This window comes from Pinus tabuliformis, chromosome X (assembly GCF_031772625.1).
Source record: "Pinus tabuliformis cultivar Carrire ecotype Pingquan chromosome X, CPIR1, whole genome shotgun sequence".
Taxonomy (NCBI): Eukaryota; Viridiplantae; Streptophyta; class Pinopsida; order Pinales; family Pinaceae; genus Pinus; species Pinus tabuliformis.
Window position 1 is genome coordinate 1,314,185,633 of NC_142308.1, and position 15,327 is coordinate 1,314,200,959.

General features: G+C 36.5%; 1 protein-coding gene across 1 annotated transcript; it reads right to left on the minus strand.

Moving 5' to 3' along the window:
* Nucleotides 1–5,770: 5,770 nt before the first annotated feature.
* On the minus strand, nt 5,771–10,139 carry LOC149144927 (putative phospholipase A2 homolog 1). Its single transcript, XM_089448744.1, has 4 exons — nt 9,582–10,139; nt 9,441–9,480; nt 9,220–9,339; nt 5,771–6,448 (listed from the first exon to the last, which is right to left on the minus strand). The coding sequence occupies exons 1-4, from the start codon at nt 9,726–9,728 to the stop codon at nt 6,270–6,272; spliced, it is 486 nt and encodes a 161-aa protein (XP_089304870.1). The 5' UTR covers nt 9,729–10,139; the 3' UTR covers nt 5,771–6,269.
* Nucleotides 10,140–15,327: the final 5,188 nt, after the last annotated feature.

Here is a 15,327-nt window from a genome sequence, read left to right on the forward strand (position 1 = left end):
TTGTTTGCCAAGTTTATGGAAGAAGCTAGATCGTGGGTAACAAGGAATCACTTAGGGATAGTTCAAGTGCTTTGAGATCCATTAGTATTTCAAATTAGAACCAACAACTAAAGGATTAATTGGTCCAAAATGGATAGCAACACTTGGGTAAGAGGATAGGGTAGAAAACCACCCCCAACGATAAGAAATTTGATTAATTGGGTTACCTAGGGCCCTTTCTAGAGATAATGAGTACACACATATATATAAACCATAACTATTGAATTTTATTAATCGCAAGATAAAATTAATATTTAAAAAGAAAAGGACACTATAATAAACCCTTATTTTTTTTTTTTTTTGAATTTCCATTTTGGGCATTTGATTAATTTATAAGTTTGATGACCAAGAGCTATAGAAAGTTGTTGGTGATGTGATTTTATTTAGGCAATTGAATAAAGATATTGTAGTTTAGTTTTTTTTCACGAGAAAAAAACAACCATCTTTCATTAAGAAAACAAAAGTAGTTACATTTTCAACTTTTTGATGTCTTCAATTTCTAGAATACAAAGATATTGTATTTTAGTTGTAAGAGAGTTTTCCCAAAGGCTCGAAACCTTCAAGCTCATTGTTTGTTGCAATTTTAAGGCCAAAACAAGAAAGGAAAAGGAAATAAAAGAATGGATGAATGTCATTATATTAATTAGAGTTTAGAGTTGATCATTTTAATCTAGAGTTGTAGGTTGATTAAGGTACATTAATTAGGTCTCAACAATAATCAAGTGATAATAATGAAGTAGCAAATTAAAGTAAATAGCATATGGTTTATTCACTACAATTCATTTTGATGAGCTAATTAATTGTAGTGTTGAAAGAAAAATGAAAGAACTCACTCCGTGGTTGCCAAATAACAAACCATGTCATGCCAAGCGACAGTTGTCGATCTGCTCATACCTAGTCCCAAACTAATCGCAACTCTTATGGTCGACATGAACCAACCATAGAAATATATGTAGATATTAGAAAATTACATTGGGTGTATAAAGGTGCAAGCCCCCCTACAGAAACGTCACCCAGTTGTAATGAACCTCAATGAGTCTTCACACTGATCCCCGCCAAACTTCCAGGGATAACCTCCAGGGCTCATGTGGCATTGCAATTTCGCCTCACATCGCAACTCCCCTTTAACTAGCAAGGGAACTCCACGCCACGTTGCACTTTTCCTCACCAATGGGTCCCTCACAACAAGTCACCCGGGGACTTAAATCTCAGACATTCTACCATGCCCTGCATCCTAAATCTCCATGGTCATGGGTCCAAGGTGACATCACCGCCCCAACCATAAGGAAATGCCATCCCTCGTCACATCCTCCATGTTGTACTCCATGTAAGCATGGATCCCACTGAGGGGTTTCACGATTATTTGGCCAAGGTTGCCTTCATCATTTTGGGCATTCAACAGGCCCCACTATCACATCATCCCAGAACTTTGACCCCGGGAATTTGCCTTGGCACTCCACTTAAAACCGCTGAGGTACCAAACCTTCAAGGCCATCCAACAGCCATGGGTACTCATCCATCAACAGCCCAGATCTCCCATGCTTACGCGCTTGGTTATGGCGCCCAAACACTTGGCCTAATAGGTTTGGGTTCCCCATCCCTTCTGATACCTAAACGGCTAGCCTCGCAGCTTAAGTGAAAGAGGAAGTATCGAGGCCTTTCCACCCTCATAACTCGATCATGGTGGTTCTATTGCATATATGTCGTTGTGGTTTAACGCCTGAGCCCTGTGACTACTAAGGCTCGAGTCTCGCTCATTTTTATTGTGTGCAAATCATAGTTTTAAAAACCAAAACCGGGTTTCGAACAAGCCACCTATCTAACCGTGATTCAATCTGGATTCAATAAAAAATAATTGGAAAAAATACATAAAATAATTAATTTTAATGAATATATATATTAAGATTACAAACCATTAGAGATAAAATATGGAAGGTATTCTCATCTATATACCATGTAAGGTTGCATAAATCAAAATGGCATTGAGTGCAATACATATCAATGATATCATTGACAAAATACATAACTAGTGAGGCTCTAAATGGCCTATAGAGTCCCAAAACAATGCTACAATGAGGCTCTAAATGCCCTCCCGAGTCCAAAAACAACGCTACAACTCAAGCTACTAGGCCACTAGCCTACTACAAATCATTGATCGATATGATCACTCATCAAACTCATTACCACTACTACACATGGGATCATCACCAGGAGCTACATAAACATCATCTAGCTCAGATTTTGAGGACTCCTCAAACTCCTCTCCAGCCTCAATAGCAGTGCTAGTAGTAGCATGAGCAACATCACTAGGCCTAGCAGAACTAGAAGCATGAGTTTGTCGAGTTGCACGACTATTGCTTCCCTCATGAGTCACCATGTGCCATGCTTGGTCTTGTTGGTTCAGTTTATCTCTTGGTTCAACTACCAAATATGCATTCGAATCAACACCCCCCACTCCACTAGACAGCTCCAAACTAGCTCCAAGATGGCAAAGAACCTTTAAACTTGTTGTTGCTGCTCCAAAACTCAATGTTGTTGTAGAACTATCCACGCTTTCATTTGCACACAAACACTAAAAATCAAATGTGTGAGGCAAATAGGAGCTTACACATCATTTTATAAGCTTGGGGGGCAGATTTAGAAGGGAACCTACCATGGTTTGCTTAAAACCGACTAGAAGTCCCATCAACATGCCCAACCATGTGGCTTCCTAACTGGCCGGTTTTTTACAAAAATCGGCCAAACCAGCCGGTTTGGTACCCAATTGGTCCTGACCATCCAACAAATCAGATTTGTTGGGTCAGTTTGATCTCTCAAGGAGCTAACTGGCCAGATTGACCGATTTCTGGTTCAACCAGACCAGTTTTTAAAACGATGGTGCAAATCTGAGCATAATAGGCAATGTATTTTTAAAAATATGTGGCGGGATTATGTTTTGTACATTGATTGAAAGATAATTTTTATTGTTGCTGTCATTAGTTTTACAATGTGCTCATTTGATCAATTTCACTACAAGTATGTTCCATAAGCAGGTCAGAACATAACTGTATTATGTATTCGTGTTGCAATTGGCTATGATACATATTTCTTGAATGATTAATGCCATTGTGCATGTTGCACTAATACGCGCTGTTAATTTCCTTTTTTCGCACGTGAAAAATGTGTTATAAAAGGTTTGCCCTACAAAAACCATATAGATTCCGTCGGCAGATCAGTTTATTATGTGGACAGATTGGACACTTCCATGATAACCTGTGAGCCTTCTGCAAAGTAGCAAGAAAAAGAGCGTATATCCCCAAAGCTAGTGTGTATTTTGCTGCGACCTCGAGTTTGCTTTTTATGCTTATATTTGAAGCTTTTAGGCAAAGGAAAACGTTGGTCTAGATATATGAGCCATGTAATTGACATAAGTTGATGCAGTGTTATTTTCCCCTACATCTTATAATTGTAACCATGAAATCGCTACATCTCCGATTTTATCTCTCTCAAAGTATGCATAAGATTTGTTCATTGAATTCCACTGTAAAATAGTTAAACCACCTTGTGAAACTGGACTTCACAAACCAGCACTAAATGGATTGACCGAATTTTACATAGAAAATTGGTTGGCAGCTGAAATCGCATGACGAAAGCAATGCCATATATTTCATATGTATTTAGTTTGGTTTCAAACCTATGGCTTTGTCATAGGTTCTTCATTGTAATACAGTCGAAAGAATCCTCAATTATATGTGGGAGGGGAAGAAACTTTATCTTATATATCAGACGAAACTGTGTTTGATAGGATTACAATTCCTTTTGCCGTATTTTCAAGCATGTGAAATCCATTGGTTGAAGAGGATACATGGAAGAATAAAACTTTGGAGCAATCTAATGAGGAGAATTTTTGGCATTTCTTGCTAGAATCTGGTGACTCGATTCATAGTGAGATGACATTATTTCATTGTGTTAATTGCATTTTTGAAAGCAGAAATGGATTTAGTCCTGGAAAACCTATGGGACACTCAGATTGTGCAGACTCAACAACTCAAAATTTTGATTTTTTCAATTCTAACCAGATTTCACGGAATATTGGCCAGAAAATTTGTCAAAAATAGGCCCATTAGACTACTGCTAGACTTTTTATAGAAGTCCACATTGTAATATATAAAGAAAAGTCATAATCAACTTTGGAAGTCCAAAAAAGGGGTATCTCGTAAAGAAGCCTTACTTCGGGAAGTCCAGAAAAGGGGTATCTCGTAAAGAAGCTTTACTTTGGGAAGTCCAGAAAAGGGGTATCTCGTGAAGAAGCCTACAATTAGAGAGCGAATTGGCCTCGTAGTAGATTCATAGCAATTTTTTGCAGAAACGAAGACCAAGCAGCAAGTTGTATGTAAAGCCAAAACTTGTACAATTTATGTTTAGCCTCAAAGGTATTCTTATAATCTAATAACAAATAAGCAGTAAGTTGTATGTAAAGCCAAAATTTGTACAATTTCTGTTTAGCCTCAAAGGTATTCTTATAATCTAATGACAAATAGGCAGTAAGTTGTATGTAAAGCCAAAACTTGTACAATTTCTGTTTAGCCTCAAAGGTATTCTTATAATCTACTGTCTATTTCTCATGCAGTTAACCCAATAAACATTAATGAGGTATATTAGGGTTAGTGGGATCAGCTCCATGGAATATTGGGTGTACGTAGGACTATAGATCCTTGTAGAGGCAAAGGTCAGAACGACACTCATATTAAGTTCTTGCCTAATTTAATATATGTACATGCATCGTGCAGCTATCCACTTGTCATACTGTCCAACTAGGGTTGAACTCAACTATAGCAATGGTATTAAACTACCCACATCCAAATGTTTTATTATGTGATATTTTTGTGCATTGTTCTAATTGTCCTTATAACACCTTAACAATTCATCACGAATAAGCGTTATTCCTCAACAAACAAGCAAGTAGGGAGTGATGGAAAAGTAATCCTTTCTCCTACATTTGATTAGTAATCCTTTCTCCTGTTGGTCAAGCTCCGATTGCTCCTTTTGGGTGACCATATACTCCTTTTGGTTAAAAGGTCAATCCCCTTTAGTTATCGGAAAGGGCTGCGGATGCAACTTCTGCATAATTGAAGATGGTGTGCTATTAAGGCAGCTCTGGATCAGCCTCTTCGCAGAATCTTTCAGTGACTGCCTTTTACCCTCTTCTGTCTCCAGATTTCTGGCTACGGAGATGGAATTTCCATTAGTCAAACAAATTCCTTCTTATGCAAACAGATCATGTAACGAGATATCACCTAGAAGGGTGATAAGAAATATGCTAGCAGTATCTGAGACTCTGATAGGGTCGAGTTTAACTTTTTTTGTATGTGGATGGGTTTTATGCACATGCATAGTACGAAAAGTATATCTTTGGCCTTTCTCAAGTAATAAAAAGGATATAAAGCTTCTTTTCGGAAAATTAAAGGTTAGCCCCCTTATATAAAAGGGGCAATTGGTTACGATTCTAAAACCTCTTACACAATATTGGAAAAGAACCATCAATTGTCTCTACAAAGTGAATAAGAAACACAAACAAGAGCAGATCCATTAAACTGGAACTTTTCATCCTATTACTTAGCATCCAAATATTTGGATAAGAATGTCTGTGGCTCTAAATTTGAGTTAAAATTAATACAACATGGATTGTTTCTTTTCTTGTTTTTATTGATAGTTAGCAAGGACAACTCATTTTATCCACAAAGGCCCGCACTAAATAGTTGCTAGAAGAAGATAATTATTTTCAATGGCATTTGTTTACAACACAACATAGTACCATTTTCAATTATATGCTTCGAGGTAGCAAGCATATATTTGTTTATTGACAAGATAGAAATTGAATGAGATCAATATTTCAGGAATGGTACCTTAACGAGAGGTCACTTGCAGTTAAACATAGCATACTTCAAAGTCTGAACAAAATTCAGAATCCACACTGGAGAGGGAAGAGATACCTTGAAATGTCTGTGGGCACCCTAGACTGTCTGAACTGAAATTTGGAATCATGTGATTTGAACATGATTAGACGAATCTAATGTGATCCCTGATGAAGAGGTCAGCCATCTTCCTCTAGCTTGAATAACATTAATGGTTTTCAGGATTCACAGATACACGCTTTCACTGGTTAATATTCTAAGGCCTTGACTCCAAATATCCTCACAATTCACAACCTGAAGCAAAGAATACCCTGCATCCTTATCTTGAATGATTCCTTATAGTTCATGGCTAGGACTGTTAAACTGGCTAAACATAACGGCCATATCCATGCCCTGAGTCATGGTCGGGACTGCTACGTCATAGGAGCACTGCTCAGAAAATCCAGGTTTTCCAGACTTCTGGACCTTTTTGATACACTTCTTGAACTTTTCATGGCATTTCACATTCATCACCCCTGCATTACTTAAGTGCACATAATTGTCATTATATTTCACTTCCACAATAAAAACTAAGAAAATTTATATAACTGCATATACCAAAACAAAGTGCAATGCGATCTTCAAGCATATACGAAAAATCAGCAGCGAACATTTAACTGACAACAGTAATCTGTGGTATTTTATGGTTCAGGTCCAAGCAGCTTTTCGATTTAAAAAATAATCATTGAAGCAAAAATCTAAAAAATTAACCCAAAAGCAATGAAACTTCGTTGAGATTGATCTCTGGTTCGACATGCAAAAGCGTTGACAAACTACTGTGGTCAATTTGGAAGGTTGTCACATGCTCAAGAGTTCCGCAAGGGCCATTTCACAAGTAGAACAAGTTATATAATCTCCTTTTCAACTGTTTCCCTTTTATGTAGCATTCTGTTAATCACTTAAAACAACTAAGAACCATTTCACACTGGGTGATTAAAAAAATGCATATTACATTAATAGACCTGATTTCTACTCAAAAAAAAAAAAAAAAAATATTATGTACCCAAACTAAGCAGTGAAAAACGGACCAAAGTTTGACTAAATCATGCAAAGCTTAATGGTCCATTCCGACAGCTCCTGAGCCATTTTACGAAACTTGGGATTGCTCTGATTTGATAAGAAATATCAGCTTGGATGAAAGGGCTCTAAGTTGATAAGGTGTTCTTGCAGTTCTAGTATGTTTATGTTCTTTAATATTTAAGCATTGTGAGGCCTCATTACAAAGCTTTGTTAAAGAATCCTGTCAAAATCGAATTAAACTTTAATTGGGATCATTTTCTATGTTTATGAATTTAAAATAAAACTCATTAGAGAAATATCTATTAGGATAGGTCCAACTAAATTTGACTAAAATTTGTGCTCACTGTTATTTCTTATTATACTTCATAATTATTTTATTAACATAGATACATATTAACTCAAATTTATTAAACACCTGACGACAAAAAAAAACCCTAAATGCGAAATTTAATTATTTTGCACCCTATTGGACTATTTAATTATCATTGAAATTTGCCCCAAATGAAATAAATAATAGATCCAAACCTCAATGTTTTTGCAACCCCGGTAAATAAAATAGCTAAGACAAATCTAAACTAGATTATTTATAGTTTTTTTGTGGAGTGAATACACATAGAGATTTGAACCAGTAACTTTTTCGCATAGAGTTCCTTAACAAAAGACCCATTCACCATCAATCCTTAAGCCCCATTCACCGTCAATCCAAAACCCATGAACCTAGATTATTACAGATATTTAAATACATTAAAGAAAAATAAATACTACATTAGCTTCTTTATTGGACGTTATGGTAATCTAAAAAAATAATAGGTACACATATGCCCACAGAGATCTTTCCCCCACCCAGACCTCTACCCCAAGCCGGGCTGTCAACCACCTTGTTCCTCTAACCCCACCCAGACCTCTACCCCAAGCCGGGCTGTCAACCACCTTGTTCATCTCCCCCCACCCAGACCTCTACCCCAATCCGGGCTGTCAAGCACCTTGTTCCTCTGATTGCAACCAATCTTACATATGGTTATTTTCTTTTCATCTATTGGACCTAACCAGAGTAACTAGACTATTCTGAGGCCAAGTCAGCTCCCCAGTTTGATTCTGCTTTTTGAGAAAATTTGTTGAGTCAGGTCCTCTGAGTCGTGCTCAGATCACTCTCACAAGTCAAATATGAATCAGATTGAATCTGCATCTTCGTTTTCGTATATAGAGGACATTTAACTCAAGAAAAAGAATTCATTTTGCTTTGATTCTTAAAATTAGTGTTACTTTATTATTCTAATTTATATCTAAAGTCATCTCTTGAGTTTTTCTCAAGTCTGAGTTAAAACATACTATACTCTTTGGCCTTGCATGGTCATTTTCCAAGTTGACTATAAACTCTGAACTCATTCTAAGATGTATCCTTACAGATAAAAATGTCTGCAATGTCTGCAGAATAACCCTAAACAATGTATTTAATTGCTGGTTTTTAAACTACCCCTCGATCTGCTTTTAGTATTTTATATGCACTAAATCTCCTTTAATCTATCCTGCATCATTAGAGATAATATTTTGGATATACGGCTCTGTAAATCACGGCCCCAAGTCAAGTGCAAAAGCTCTTAGTAAAAGATACTCAAATTTAGCTGTCTTTAACAGGGCTGTTTTTACTGAATTCCTGAGGAATTATACAAATTCAAATACAAATTTTGCAATAATTAGCTGCAAGAATCTAGCAGGATCAGACAGAGAAGGGTAATGTTATAGTTCCATCTAGATTTGATTCTTAAAAAAAGAGGCTGGTTTCCTCGAAAAACTTGGCAGATTTGCCCCTCCGGAGCTGAGAGGACGCAGTGCATCTACATGTCAAACAGTGTAAGTGGTGATGCTCAATAATTACTCTGGCAGCATCTTGTCCAGAATTAAAGATGAGGTTAATTCTGCAGTCTTGCCAGGTAGCCTTATTAGAGTATTTATTTTACAATTGAAGAAAAATATCGATATAATGCCATCTCAACAGCTTAGAGATAGGCTAGACGCGTTTAGGAAGGAAACACTGCAACATCTAAAGGGACACCGTCAAAGCATAGGCCTAAACCTAAACTCAAGATTCATCTTTTGTCAAAAGCTGTCCTCGACCTCTCCTGGAGCAAATAAATTTCAGAGTCCTTTAAGCACATTCGACGGCAAGTAAATTACGGTTAAAAAAGACACCGACCAAGCAGATATTGCAGATACAGAGCGGCCTAACCTTGTTTCTCAACGCATTCGTCATGGAGTTTGCAGCATGCATCGAGATCGTCGCAGGGCTCCTCGCCGGGGCAGCCGGTCCATCCAACGCCACAGTATTTACCATATCGAATTCCGAGAGCTGTGAATTTAAGACAAAAAGAAAAGGACATGCATTCAGATCAGGTTAGGGCTAGAAAATTCAGATCGGACTTTTAAAAGAGCAAAAGGCGGGCAGCTTACAATTACAGTCCTGTACGACGCACACCCTGCTACAATTTGGCTGTAACAACAACACCATAAACGCATCTGCCGTCAGCATTTGCAAACAACAACAAAGAAATGACAATCTGGTGAGGTATTTATTCGGGTTTGTTATGTAACCTGCGAGGTTCTGTTGGCCTTGGAAGCCCCGACAATTCCAAAGCAATGGAATACGTGAGAGGATAAAATTGTGACAATAATTATAATGAATGTGTACGGTGGTTTGGAATAACTTGTGCCATTCCTCGCACCGCGGCCCAATTCCATCCTCCGCCTTATGCCTTGCACTGTCTACCTTTTCCTTGATTGATTGAACAAGAGCCTTGTCATGAAACAGCACCAAGGCCCACCGAATTCCCCTACGAATCTCTCCAAAAAGGCACTCCGAACTCCAACGGAAGCCTAGACCTGTTTGTTGCGAAGCCCGAACACGCAGCTACAGAGTTGTAAGGGCCTAGATAGGTAATCGAGTGTCCCTAATACAGAAAGGACATTAAATTTGAGAGTTGTAATATGAAGCACACAGACAGAGAGAACTCCATCAGTGAATCTCTAAAAATAGAGGTTCATCCAGGGAGCTCTCCCCTGTTTGCGTTGAGAAATTCACACATGCGCAACAAGATAGCTGTGAGCCCAGGGAAAGACCAAGTCTTCCAGAATCGAAACGCGGATTGGTTTTCGCTTATTGTTAATTATTTAACATCAAATTTAATGTGATCAAATTATTTAACATCAATTATGGCTCTTGGTAAACAAAAGCTATTTACTTCTCAAGCATTTTAGGTCTATTTTTTAACTATGTGAAATGATAATTTATTGGAGTAATCCACGTCAAGCTCGAGATTAGATTGATGAACGGTCACAGTAATTCAATAGTATTTTCAATAGCATACCAAACTCTATCAATAATTTGCAACATGGTAAAGTTTTTAATTATATTTTAGGGTTATCAATAATTTGTAATATGGTAAAGTTTTTAATTATATTTTAGGGTTATGTTAGTTCACTGCGGGGATAATTTTTAGACTTGAGGTTTTTAGACTTGAGGGTTAGCTTAATTAGTCGAGTTTTAGTTGCTAAGGTATCTCGCTGATGGAAGGTCACATGGTCAATTCTCCATGACGCTCTTGGGGTTAGGCTTTGCTAGTTTAGCTAGTAGGCATGATCCGTTGATCCACCTAGATTTTCTCAAAAGAAAAAATGGAGAACAATCTTATTAAAAAGATAAGTAGCTAAATAAATGCATTTTTTCATGTTTTGCTAAAATTGGGTGAGTTAAATCCAACACAAAATATTTGATAATAATAAAGGAGGTTTAACATTTTACATTTTCAACTTTTTTAACTTTGTTATCATTAAAATCCTCTCAAATAACGTTTTTAAATTACAATTTTGGATCAATGAAATTGATTTTATTAATGCTTAAATGAACTCAACACCCTTGAATACCTTATTGCAATAAGATTACACAATATTAATATCTAATATATGCAATTCTATCTATCCAAAAAATTCTTTCAATTAGATTTCAAGGCAAAGATGTCGGTTTCCCCTCCCATTACTTTAAGCTATTAGAAAATGGTCAATTCATCACATGATTAATTTACACATTCTTAAATGGGTTGAAATGAATAATTCCAATGTTATAGACCAATTCATAAGTATCAAAAACATTAGGAAAACCAAAATACTCAGTATCAACAAGTGAATTTCACCATTCCAATAATGCAAAACCAAATTATATTAGCATAGCCACCTAACTCACAGTTGGTGAACGTTGATATGTATCAGTTGATTTTTCTTATCCCTCATAATGCAAAACCAAAATATACTAGCACAGCCACCTAACTTACAGTTAGTGAAAACTGATATGTATCAATTGATTTTGTTTTGCTTAGCCCTCATCTACACCCTCACTAAGTATTCACAGAATGAGATGCTTTTTTGTGGCCTTTGGGCATGTCCTAAAATCTTGAGCATGGAGAGAAGTTTAGAAAGTCATCAAAAACCAACTAGAGAGGCAGCATAGAACAAAGGGAAAATCATGATGGAATCAAACGATGGATGTTAAATGATTAAACATGAGCCGTGAATTTAATGGAGATAAGGGAGGTGATTAGAGGATTAAATCAAAGCCATCAATTTAATAGAGGCAACGAAGATATTCCCTAGATAATGTTAGTCATCAATCAAAAATTCTAGCATCTCATTTCCAATAGGGAACGTCTATCGATCTAACTAGACTCTAGCATAAAAAAAATTAGAAAAGAGGCCAAGAAGGTGCATTTTGTGTTAAGAATAAGACCATGGAGCAACAAAATCAAAAGGAATATAGAAATAAAGCATGTAATTATATGAATACAAAGGAGACATCAATATATGCGGCTCACTTAGTTTGGGCTATGTCCACAAAAAAAACAGTCAATTGTTCCTTTTATTATGTCCATCGAAATGAAGGGATACAACTTGCAACACATCCAATACAACATATTCTTCACTCTTTCATAGTCTCCTCTCTCTCAATTGTAATGTTCTCTCAATAATACATAGTCACAATAAATTGCCCTCATAAAAAAAGGGTTTCCCTTTAGGGAAAAAACCCCTAATATAACTTCTATGTTTAGATATGTGACTTAATGTTGAATAGTCCAGACTGACTACAAAATTATAATATTTTAAATGGAAATTTTCCCAAAAAATTCTCTTTGGGGGGCACTACTCTGAAACCCCTAGTGGGGGGCCTCTAGAAAATTATCGTTTCCCCCTTGGACCCTCATAGCAATAATAGGGAGAAGCACCCCCACACCCCTCCCCCGCTCCCAAACATGGCTAAAAAATAATACCTATGAAGTGGGGAGATAATCAAGCCCTACAACCAACATTTCATTGCCTTTTATACCACTTTACTTGTGTTTTAGTTATTACATCGAGAGAAATGATATGCTCTTACAATTCATTATTGGAGAGAATAGGAAGGACAAACAATTTCTAATAATTGGATGAAGAGAAGAGATTAGGAGGGAAAAAAAGAGTTCGAATTACTAGATGGAGAGAATAGATTGGGAGGAAGAAAATATTTGCAGTTATTACATCCAGAAGTGATACATTTATTATGAGAGAGACTAAAGTCATAGAAACTATTATGAGATGTGTAACAAGCATATTCAGTTGCTTATTATCTTATTTAATATTCCATTGTTTCTTATTCACACTCACACTCACACAACATACCTCATATCCATCGACCATTACATTAATAAAAGGACCACTATCTTTATGGACTTTCTCATTGGCATAAGTATCATGACATGTTGGGGCTTATATGTTTCATTGTGTCCCATAATAAATTAATCATTACATCAACGGAAGGATAACTCACTACCTCTTTGTACACTTCCATTGTGATACACAATGATACATCACATCCCACAACTTGTGGGAGTAGGGGGTGAGTGAGGAGTGTGAGCAAGCAAGTATAGGCATCACCAATTAGCCATTATGTTAGTAGGCAGTCCATAACTTTGTGGAACCCATATTGGCATAAGAATCATGGTATATTGGGCTTATATGTTGTTGTGGATCAAACCTCATACTCAATGTAAGATAGCATTAAATAGGAGAGGATGTTTTCAAGTTGTATAGATTATTCCAAGATGTCAAAGATGGCTTATCCAATTCTTTATTATCCTAAATATTATTATATTGCTCAAATTCACACACAAGCACCCATATCTCATGTCCCTGAAAGAAAGGGGGGTTGAGAAAGCATACATATTCTCACAACCAATCAAACATTATGTTATTAGGAGGACCACTACCTATGTGGCCAACTCAACAAGCATAAAGATCATGGTATTTTTGGATTTATATGTTGACATTATTCAAACCTTACAACAATATATATGTCAAGTTTGAAACGATGATAAACTAAATCATAACAACGTGTTAATTATCAAAAAAATGAAAATAAAATATCATAAATCCATCTTAACCCTAAATTTTTAAAGATAGAATTTTTATAAACATTTCATTTTCCATTACCAAGAAGAGAATTTACATGCACAATTGTATATTTTAAAGTGTAATTTTTTTACCCCAACAAGCTCAAATTTGGGGTCTATTTCCTTTTTAAATGCTTTTGTTAACTTTAAAAATCTAATTACAATTATGATTAGTGATATCCATGGTACAACTTAAATATCTTTGTTATGAAACCAGCTCACAAAAAGATAGAAAAGAGAGATCCACACCTTAGAATTCAGCCTCTTCGAGGGGGCAACCTCCTTTACATTACATAAATGAACAATTCTTGGATGATTCAAATGACAAAACCTCCTTTCTATATATAGGAGTCTAAGGAGTCACAATATAATCCAGTCGACCTAACAATAATAATATAAAGCCACAAAAATAACAATAGAGGGATTCTATGGGCACATTAACAACAATATGGGGGCAATGAGGGCACAACAATATAAATAAGGGGTATAACTACAATAGTAATGGGGTAATCACTAGTATTATAGGGACCCAACATGCCCCTCTCCTTAAAAAAAGTGTTGTCCTCAACGCTTGAGTAGTTCTGGATATTTCTGCATAAAATTCTCATCCTCCCATGTGGAATCTTCAGCGGATAAGTTCTTCCACTTGATAAGGTACTCTGAAATTGATCGATTTCATAGCTGTCGAGTTCTTGTTTCTATAACTGCTTCCGGTTCCAATATAATTTTTCCTTCCTCGTCAAGTTCTGGCAATATTGTTTGAACTGGGAGCTTGTCGCCTATAACCTTCTTTAAGCATGAAACATGGAAAACTGGGTGCAATCGAGAAGCTGCAGGAAGCTCCAATTTGTATGCCATAGTACCAATCTTTTGCAACACCTTGTACGGACCATAATACTTTGGTGATAATTTATTATCCTTCTTAGCTTGCTTGAGGGACATTTGTTTATATGGTTGTAGCCATAGGAATACCCAATCACCTACATCAAAACTTCTTTCACTGCGATGTTGATCTACCTGTTGTTTCATTCTATTCTGTGCCAACACGAGGTTATCCTTTAAGAGTTGGAGGACTTGTTGTTGATGTTCGATGTGATGTTCCACTGCCTGAACCTTAGAATTTTCTCTTAAATATGATGTGATGGATGGTGGTTGATACCCATAAAGTGCCATAAATGGGGTCATTTTTGTTGTTGTATGAAAGGAAGTGTTATACCACCATTCAGCCAGAGGCAACCATTTGACCCATTGTGTCTGTTTATCAGATACAAAGCAACGAAGATATCCTTCCAAACATTTGTTTACTATCTCAGTTTGCCCATCAGATTGAGGATGATAAGATGAGCTATGAGCTAACTGAGTACCAAGACAAGAAAATAATTATGTCCAAAAATTTCCAGTGAAAATGGGATCTCTATCACTTACAATAATCTTTGGGTTTCCATGTAGCTTTTGAATTGTTTCCATAAATGCAGTAGAAACTGTACTGGCTTTAAATGGATGTGATAATGCACAAAAGTGTGCATACTTGGTAAGTCTGTCAACTACCACCATGATGACACTCTTTCCCTCAGACTTGGGTAAACCTGTGATAAAATCCATTGATACCTCCTCCCAACGTTGGCTTGGAATGGATAAAGGTTGTAATAGACCTGGTGTCTTAATTGTTTCAACTTTATTTTGTTGGCAAACCAAACATTCTGCCACAACTTTTGAATATCTGATTTAAGGCCATCCCAAAAAAATTCCTTCTTAACCCTGTGGTAAGTTTTTAAAAATCCTGAGTGCCCTCCTAAGGGAGAAGTGTGCAATTCCATAAGAATCTTTTGTTTTAGCTGGGAATTCTTACAGAGGTATAAGCGATC

Bases quoted from the DNA above. Each gene is read 5' to 3' on its own strand.
- LOC149144927 (XM_089448744.1), bottom strand. From the start codon at position 9,728: ATGGAATTGGGCCGCGGTGCGAGGAATGGCACAAGTTATTCCAAACCA. The intron at 9,481-9,581 runs GTTACATAACAA...TTGTTGTTACAG, and splicing joins AGGCCAACAGAACCTCGCAG to CCAAATTGTAGCAGGGTGTG. The intron at 6,449-9,219 runs GTTAGGCCGCTC...TAAGTAATGCAG, and splicing joins CGAATGCGTTGAGAAACAAG to GGGTGATGAATGTGAAATGC.